Source organism: Babylonia areolata, chromosome 23 (assembly GCF_041734735.1).
Source record: "Babylonia areolata isolate BAREFJ2019XMU chromosome 23, ASM4173473v1, whole genome shotgun sequence".
In the NCBI taxonomy this organism is placed as follows: domain Eukaryota; kingdom Metazoa; phylum Mollusca; class Gastropoda; order Neogastropoda; family Buccinidae; genus Babylonia; species Babylonia areolata.
The window spans coordinates 23,961,890-23,971,889 of NC_134898.1; the positions used below are offsets into that span (position 1 = coordinate 23,961,890).

Genomic DNA, 10,000 nt, shown 5'->3' on the forward strand with positions numbered 1-10,000 from the left:
CCTTCAAGAGGATACTGGTATCAAGGAGGGACCAAAATGTTAGGGAGGGACCACTGATGTGAAAAGGATCATTTTCACAGACGAGAAAGACTTTACGTTAGACATAGCTAAAAATTGCCAAAACGATCGCGTTTATGGAAAACGGAAACGAGATTTTCAGCCATCTAGCCTCTATCATGAAACTTCTAGATTTTCAAAAAAGATATTGGTTTCAGCTGGAGTATCCTGGAAAGGAAAAACAAACATTCATTTTATTGACACTGATAGAGCCAAGATTAATAGTGAAATCCACTATATGTATCCCCGAATCCGTCCAGAGAACCTTGACCAACCGCATAGTATTCCCGAATCCGTCCAGAGAACCTTGACCAACCGCATGGTATCCCCGAATCCGTCCAGAGACCCTTGACCAACCGCATGGTATCCCCGAATCCGTCCAGAGAACCTTGACCAAACGACCGAAAAGCACCATAACTCTGTTCTACATGAATCCCCGAATCCTCCAGAGAACCTTTACCAACGACCGAAAAGCACCATAACTCTATTCTACATGTATCCCCGAATCCCGAGAACCTTTACCATACGACCCGGAAAGCAACTTGACTCTAATCAACACGTATAACCGAATCCTCCAGAGAACCCTTTAACCAAACGACCCCGATGAGCACCATAACTCTATTCTACATGTATCCCCAAATCCAGCTAGAGAACCTTTACCAACGACCCCGAAAACCATCATGACTCTATTCTACCGTCACCGTCACCGTCAACGATCCCTCAGATTCCGAATCCTTTGGGGCGCCTTCGAAGCTTTGTCAACCACCTTTCTCCAGTCCTCGCGTCTCTCGGCCGCTCTCAGGGTGTCTCTCAGCTCCATGCCTGTCCACTCTCGAATGTTGTCCTCCCATCTCTTCCTTTGTCTGCCTCTTCTTCTTCCTCCCCTCACTGTGCCTTGTAAGATTGTTTTAGCAAGACCGGAGGAGCGTGTGACATGACCAAACCACTTCAGTTTTCGTTGTCTGGCGAGTGTTTGAAGGTCAGTAAAGGGCCCGAATTCATTGCGGATGCGTCTCTTGACTTCTTCATTCGTGATGTGGTCTTTGTATGAGATGCCTAAGAGTCTTCGGAAGCACCTCATTTCTACAGCTCTTATTCTTCTCTCTAAGTCCGCTGTGAGGGTCCATGATTCATTTGCATATTCTACATGTATCCCCAAATCCTCCAAAGAACCTATACCAACGACCCGAAAGGCACCATGACTCTATCCTACATGCCATGTATCCCCCAGTTCAAAGAAACCTTTATCAACTACACGTATCCCCGAATCCTCCAGTGAACCTTTCATCCAACGACCCGAAAAGCTACAGCCCGGTGCCCTGACTCACTTTTCCCGGGTGGCTTTGCCCGTGTCCTCCATCAGGGTCCACAGGCCGGGGTTGTAGTTCTTCACGCCCTTGAAGGCCCACAGGGGGTGCACGAAGCGCCAGCCGCGCGTGGCCCCTACGTGCACCACCGTCCACGTGCTGCGCCCGCACGTGCTCCGCCGGCCCGGCTGGTAGGCCGCCGCCTTCACCCTCCCCGTTACCGTCATACACGGCACTTGGGCTTTCCTGGCAAGGTGAGAATAATAATAATAATAATAATAATAATAATGGTATTTACATAGCGCTGAATCTTGTGCAGAGACAAATCAAAGCGCTTTCGCACCCAGTCATTCACACGCATGCATAACTCTAAAACTGCAGAAACTGAATACAAGAAAGAGGCAGGGAAGGGAGGCTATTTTGGGAAGAGGTGGGTTTTAAGGCCAGACTTGAAAGAGCTGAGTGTGGAGACTTGACGAAGCGAAAGAGGAAGTTCGTTCCAATTGCAAGGTCCAGAGACAGAGAACGAACGGCAGCCAACAGTCGAGTGTTTGAATCTGTATATGCGTAAACAGAGTGGATCCGAAGCCGATCGTAGTGAGCGAAAAGGTGGCAGAATGGGTTTTAGACGGCTTACTTTATCTTATTATTTTTATTTGAGAAGACAAGACAAGACGTGTTTATTTCAGAAATCCCCGTGGGAAGCACATGAAAGTGGATACTTATATAGCGCCTATCCTCGGTCGGAGACCAAGCTCTAAGCGCTTTACAAACACGGGGTCATTTGCACAACAGGCTGCCTACCTGGATAGAGCCGACTGACGGCTGGTTGCCGTTGCGGGGCGCTCATCATTCGTTTCCTGTGTCATTCAATCAGATTTCTGGCACGCACACATACAAACTCAGACGGACATGTAACATTTTATGTGTTTGACCGTTTTGTACATTTACCCCCGCCTTGTGAGCAGCCATACTCCGTTTTCGGGGTGCGTGCATGCTGGGTAGGTTCTTGTTTCCATAAACCACCTGTTGTCTATAGACAGACGGCTGAAGAATATGCATGGGACAAGTTTGATATCACTTGTTGTTGAAATCAATTTGATGTATTTATGTTCATGCGCAGCATATTTACATCATACAAGGGACATGAGTGAACCTGCTCCAAGTCAGAGACGGCATGTTGTTGCTATACAATTGAGAGAAAGAGAGAGGGGGAGGAGAGTGAGAGAGAGGGAAGGAGAGACAGAAATAGACGTAGACGTTTTATTCATATATGACATTGCCCCTTAGAAGTGAGTACACATGGAATTGACAGAAAGTCGCATATTAGTACAAAGACAAATTACGTTATATAATGCACTGCGTTGTTTAAATGCTATATGGGAAGAGAGAGAGAGAGAGAGACAGAGAGAGAGAGACAGAGAGATAAAGACAGAGAGAGAGAGACAGAGAGAGACAGACAGAGAGAGAGAGACAGGCAGAGAGAGAGAGACAGAGAGACAGACACCAACAACGAAAATAGCAACAATAAGTCAGAGAGTAAAGAAGAGACAAAGGACTGCCAAAACAAATCACATACACGCGCGCGCGCGCGCACACAAAACAACCAAACAAACACACACAAAAAACCCACACAAAAACCCACGGGTACTCGTCTTCTGGGTGAGACAATAAACGGAGAGGTCCCATTTGCAGCGTACTCTTCAGTGCATGTAAAAGAACCCATGACCCCCCTGGCAATAATCGGAAGAAACACATTTTGACAGCAAAGCAAAACACATGTAGACAGATAGAAACGAAAAGGTTGGCATAACACAACACAATACAACGCAACACAACAGGAAGACACACAAACGGAGTCATCAGAAATATATACATTCGAACGACAAGAGACTATTTCTTTCTTTCCTTCTTTCTTTCTTGTATTGTATTGCATTGTTCATTTTTGTCATAAGAGATTTCTCTGTGTGAAATTCGGGCTGCTCTCCCCGGGGAGAGCGCTTTGCTACACTGAGGGCGCCACCCATTTTTGACTCACTTGTGTAAACAGTCTATATTTTAACCGGTGTTCGGTTGTCTCTCTCTCTCTCTCTCTCTGTGGTAAACTTTAACATTGTCATTTTCTCTGCAAATACTTAGTCAGTTGACACCAAATTTGGCATAAAAATAGGATAAATTCAGTTCTTTCCAGACATCTTGTTTAAAACAATATTGCACCTCTGGGATGAGCACAAAAAAAAGAAGCAGCCAAATTATATGCAAAATGAATTTACTGTTATATTAATATTTTTTTTATTCACTAAACTTGGCATTTTGATGTGATATTCTGACACAGCATCAATAGCAGTCATTTTTAACATTTTTTGTTCAAACAGGAACTTCTTTTGCTAGGCATGGAATTTATATTTCTGGTGCATCTCTTTGGTGCAGCTACTAAAAAAGGGACTGAAATTAATCTGTAATTAATTCTAAGGGGGTTAATTTGTTTTAAACTGATCTTTCTCATCAAAAACATTACATTTTGAAGTTATACTCAATACATAAAAAGCTTGTGTGTTTTACTCTCAGTGTACAGGGCTATCACTATGTTCATTCACCCAAGTGGTCTTTTTCGGAAAATACTAAAATCAATACTACAAATGGACTTTATGGATCTATTGGCTGAGCCCTGAAGGTCAGGGGCAAAAATCAATTGCGTACACATATGTATAATATTCAATGCGCGTGCTCATATTCCTCGCGAACGCGAAGGACGACAATCCAATAAAACAAACCACAATACAATACAACAATACAACAAACAAACCACAATACAATACAGCAAACAAACCACAATACAATACAATACAATACAATGCAATACAACAAACAAATCACCAGTAAACCCCCACAACCAACCTGCAGAGAGTGGTGAAGAGATTGACGAAGGAGGAGTTGTCTCCCTCAGCGGCCTTCCTCATCAGGTACTCCGGGCTGGAGGCCGAAGGGTAGGAGCTGTACTGGTCCAGGCTGTTGACGATGTCCTTGACCCCCATCCACACGAACAAGGCCCTGACCTTCTCCAGGTCAGAGGTCAGGCCAGAGGTCAGGAAGGTCAGCAGCTCGCTGTAGCTCTTGTTCAACTCCCGGGGGGTCTAAAAGGAAAGGGTAAGTTGGGGGGTGGAGGGCTGGGGGGGTTGAAGGACCCTTCTCGAACAAGACCACAGGGTCAACGCCTTGACCACATCACATCCCCATGGATAAGACCACAGCCACGAACAACGTGACCATAAAGGCTTATTGCCGGTAGGTCGTTAAGCTCAACTCTACCTGGGGGCGGGGCGGGGAGGGGGGGGGGGATGGGGATATGATGGGGGTGTGATATGATGACTGACTTACAGATTAATAGCTAGGCAAACAAACAGATCAAGAGACAGGCAGCAGATAGACAGACAAACAGGCAGGCAAGTACACATATTCGGATCGATAATGTAATAGACTGATAGGCAGTCAAAGAGATAGACAACGGACAGACAGACAGACAGACAGACAGATCAAGTGATATACTGAAAGGCAGATAGATTGACGGAAAGGCAGAAAGACAGACATTCAGACAGAGACAGACAAACTGGAAAAAAAAAGAGAGACTGATAGGCAGAAAGATAGGCAGACCTACTGACGGACTAATAAGCAGACAGACTGATGGACAAGCGTTAATTTTGTGAAGCGAATCTTATCAGCTCCCAAACTGGCAGATAAATTATTAGAAAAATCTGCTTACAGAAAACCCCTGACTCTGTTTGCTTCCTTTTCGATCACTGTTTCAGTCATCGGAACAAATAAAAGTGTTTATCCTGTGTTATACACATTATTGGCATTGCACCTGTGTCATGCACGTAGACTCTAATTACAGTGATTAGGACACAATAACCAATATTTATCTACAGATGACTTAAATGTACTCTTTGTCTTTATCCTATGCCTGCATTGATGGAAAACTTTATTTAAGCTTTTCTGCATGTAGCAGGGGATGTAAGCAATATCTCGCTGCACTTTTGAGTGAAAGATAGAGCACCTGCGTATAGACTCATTTAATTATACTGAGTTGTTTTTTTAGCGACATAGACTACTTCAGAGTCATCCGTGAGAGACGCAATGATCGTTTAAAAAATTGTCGCTCGTCGATTTAAAATTTTTAAATACTGGCATACCATACCGCCATGTTATCATTTTTGTCGGTGCTCCACTTTTTTCTGCTCCCATGAACAGAATAAAACAAGGACGGATAAAGGAACTGTCGTTCGTTTTGAGGAAAAATGTTTTAACATGTGCGTGTATTCTTCTTCTTCTTCTTCTTCGTATGCCCATTGTATTATGAAAAACATGTAATAATTATCTCTCTCTCTCTCTCTCTCTCTCTCTCTCTATATATATATATATATATATATATATATATATATATATATATATATATATGTATATATATAATAAAAGAATCTTATGAGCTCCTTCCGGGGCGTTCATATACGAATGGCCATATAACGTTAATTTTGCTGCGTGTCTTTGGGAGGAGCTGTTGCAAATGGAAACGCTCAACATCTTGGACTTGGCCTCCAACAGACTTGGATTCAGCGCCTCCAAGTCCTGTAAAATCAGCAGCAACAACAACAGCAACAACAAAACAAAAACAATTTAAAAAAAAACCCACACCACCTCATGTATGACACAAGCCCAGTTATAGCTCGGACTAATACTTACATCCCTGGCACGGACGTCAATGGAATGAAACTTTTCGCTGTGGAAGATGTCCTTCTTGTTCCCGACAGGCGGTGCCACTGGTGGGTACCAGGACATGGGCTCTGACAGGGGCACGTTCTGCTGAGGGTAACGCGTCTGGTCATCATCGTTTTCTCTGTGTGTGTGTGGAGGAGGGGGGGGGGCGTGTGTGTGTGTGTGTGTGTGTGTGTGTGTGTGTGTGTGTGTGTGTGTGTGTGTGTGTGTGTGTGAATTGTCATCATAACTGTGCACCAGAAAGGACACAGTGTCATAATCGTGAACCAGAAAGGAAAGATAATGATAATAATAATAATAATAGCAATGTGCATTTATATAGTGCTCTTTCTCTCTAAGATCTCAGGGGGCTTTACATGAAAGAAAAATATTACAAGTTACATTAAACATTCATGACCACTCTTTCTCAAAACCCTTCCCCACCCCCACCCCCAACACACTCTCCCTTTCCCACTCCTCATACATCCAAAGTGAGCTGACATGAGTGGTGTTGGAGAACAAGGAAGCTGAGAGTGCTCATAGATTGGTTTTAAAAAGATGAGTTTTTAGTGATGAGCGAAAAACAGAGACAGAATCAGATGCACGGATATGATGAAGGTTGTTCCAGATGTAAGGAGCAGCAAAGAAGAAAGAACGTTCACCATAGGTTCTTGTATTGACACGAGGAAGTTCAAAAGGTAACAGTCAGAGGAAGAGTGGAGATTTCTTGTGGGAGTGTAAACACTGATAAGGTCAGAAAGACATGTAGGTTGTGGGAGTGTAAACACTGATAAGGTCAGAAAGATATGTAGGTTGCGGAGTGGAAAGCAGAATAGCAGAGACACGGAACTTTGTGTTTAATTCTCGCTTCAATGGGGAGCCAATGTAGAGTGCGGAGGTGAGGAGAAGTGTGATCAGTACGTGGGACTCTGAGAGTCAGACGGGCAGCATTGTTTTTAAGTTTTTGAATTCGCTGAAGAATATTATGTGGACAGCCAATGAGAAGAGAATTACAGAAGTCAATTCTTGACAGCACAAAAGCAGAAATAAGAGTTTTAGTAGTTTCAACAGAAAGGTACCGAGTTGATGCGATGAAGTTCACCATTGACTATTGACGGATTTATCATATTCGTGAACCAGAAATGAAATATGATCATAAGTGTGAAAGGCAATGCTCCCACAACAACTGTAAACCAGAGAACGAGGAAGTCCTTACTCCAAATAACAAATTTGTATCATATTGTATTGTGTATTAAATTGTATTGTATTATATTGCTTTTTGTCACAAAAGATTTTTCTGTGTGAAATTCAGGTTGCTGTCTCCAGGAAGATCGCGTCGCTACATTGCAGCGTCACCCATCTGTTTTTGTTGTTGTTGTTGTCTTCATATGTATTTGTTTTCCAATCGAAGTCAAGGATAACCGTTTTCTCGTCGTGGGTTCTTTTACGTGCGCTAAGTGCATGCTGCTCACGGGACCGGCCCCTGTTTATCGTCTCATCTGAATAAATGACTAAGTCCAGTGGAGGAGAATAAAATAATGTTGATCCCGTACCCTCAAATTCTCTTGCTTCCCGGGGCGGTATTCAAGACAAAATTCATTTTGCCTTCAGGCAAGTTATCTCTGACATGGTTGGGACCCGCAGGTACAGTTTACCTTGAGGGATAAGTTATCTTCATATTCAAGACACACGTGGTTCACTCAGACAGCTAACCCATGGTCTTTAAAAAAAACAAACCAACCCAAAAACCAACGATTCCGTCTTCTCATTGCACCACAGCTCGAAACATTGTCGAGAGAGTTCGCAAAACACGTGCTATCCGTAAAGCACCCCTGTTTTCCCTTTTTAAAAAAAGAAAAGAAGGAAAAATGCTGCAAAAAGATCCGCCATATTTACCTCTGCTTCGTGGGCAGTCACCCTTGGCAGGTAGTAAGGGTAAATTGCCTTCAGGTTTGTAGACAGGCGGGTAGACTTTTGTGTTCATAAATACTGGATATTGCTCACCCTCGGGCAGTTTGCCTTGCCTCAGGCAGATTACCCACAGGTACACATTTACCCTCAGGCACGATGTTCTCTTGAATACAGCCCCAGGAGGGCACGTTACCACCAGGCTACCACTCCCTACCATAAAAAGATGAAAAGGCAAAGAACCGAAAAGGCATGAGGTTCCCCACAACTGTGAACTAGAATGATGTCGTTTCTCTAATATGTATTTGAGGACGGATCACAGAGTCTACCTCCCCCCCCCCACGCACCCCCCTCACCCCCCCACCCCCCCAAAAAAACACAAAAAAACACAACAAAACAACAACAACAAAACAACAACAACAAAAACAACAACAATCAACACCGATCACAGAGTCATATAAATGATAATATGGTTCACCAGCCATCATGTTAAAATTGAAGTGCAACGTTGTGAGCACAGTATACCTATAAGCTTAAAGCTTGTTGACGCTCCTTTGTCCATGTTTGCATTGTAATCATGTGTACTGTTGAATAGTTAAAGATTATTTCTTCTTCTTCTTTTCCGTTCGTGGGCTGCGACTCCCACGTTCACTCGTACACACGAGTGGGGTTTTACCCTCGCCATGAAGAAACGCTGACATTGACCATGGAATCTTTAACGTGCGTATTTGATCTTCTGCATGCGTACACACACGAATGGGGTTCAGGCACTAGTAGTTCTGCACATATGTTGACCTGGGAAATCGGAAAAATCTCCACCCTTTACCAACCAGGCGCAGTTATCGAGATTCGAACCCGGGACCCTCAGATTGAAAGTAGAACGCTTTAACCACTCGGCTATTGCGCCCGTCAAAGATTATTTAAACCACCACAGAGTCTTAAAAACAAAACAAAACAAACAAAACAAAACAAAACTAAAAAAACAAAAAAAAACCCACGCTAAACACTCATTATTGTGCAATGGAATGGATAGGAGCTTTGGCCGAGGGGTGGGGGGTAGGGGTGTCTCTGGGGGACGGACGGGTTTGGGGGGTGGGGGGGGGGGAGAATTTACCGTTAGGTATACGTAACTGCCTGGCGATACGCTGTCGATCATCTTAACCGTGACACGGAAGTCACCGTGAATTGTACACGTCTCATATTACCCAATATATACATAGTCTTTTGTTAAGAAGGCCGTCAAGTGTGCAGCTGCCGTGTAACTGAAACGCTTCGTCAAGCGATCTCGTCAATCTGGCAGCAGCGGGAAATGTGTCGCCTGAACAATCTGCACAGTTACAACAACAATCTATGTGGTGGGAGCAATGGCTTATAGTGGTGGCGCGTCCGACTAGCTGCGAAGCGAATGTGCATAGGTTCGAATCCCATGTAAGGACAGAGATCTTTACCTACCCCCTTTGAGTGATGTTCTGGGTGCTAGTCTTTCGGACGAGATGTTTATAAGCGATATGGCATAATGCAAAAAACAACAACAAAAAACAAAACGATATGCTACAAAACATTACACGAGACAACAGAAAACACTTTAGGAAAAGATACATAATACAATACCGATTACAATACGATATAATGTAATATATAATACAACATAATACAAAATAGGATATGATACATCACGAGACAACAGATAACCATTTAGGAACGGATACATAATACAACCAAATACAATATTATACAATACGGTTCAGTAAAATAAACGATACAACATAAAAACAAAATTCGATATGATACAAACCCCCCCGAAAACGGAGTATGGCTGCCTACATGGCGGGGTAAAAACGGTCATACACGTAAAAGCCCGCTCGTGTGCATACGAGTGAACGTGGGAGTTGCAGCCCACGAACGCAGAAGAAGAAGAAGAAGATATGATACAAAACCAGATAACAGAAAACAATTTAGGAAAACATACATACAATACA

General features: G+C 43.4%; 1 protein-coding gene across 2 annotated transcripts in view; it reads right to left on the reverse strand.

Annotated features, from left to right (window-relative positions):
- LOC143298096 (uncharacterized) overlaps positions 1-10,000 on the reverse strand; it is a 34,962-nt gene that overhangs the window by 18,776 nt on the left and 6,186 nt on the right. Inside the window, exons 4-6 of one of the 2 annotated variants that reach the window (XM_076610785.1) lie at positions 6,102-6,218; positions 4,263-4,498; positions 1,386-1,610 (exon numbers count right to left, since the gene is read on the reverse strand). In XM_076610785.1, coding sequence (XP_076466900.1) covers positions 1,386-1,610; positions 4,263-4,498; positions 6,102-6,218 — 578 coding nt within the window. Of the gene's footprint in view, positions 1-1,385; positions 1,611-4,262; positions 4,499-6,101; positions 6,222-10,000 lie in introns of both variants that reach the window. The other variant, XM_076610784.1, reaches the window with a different exon arrangement.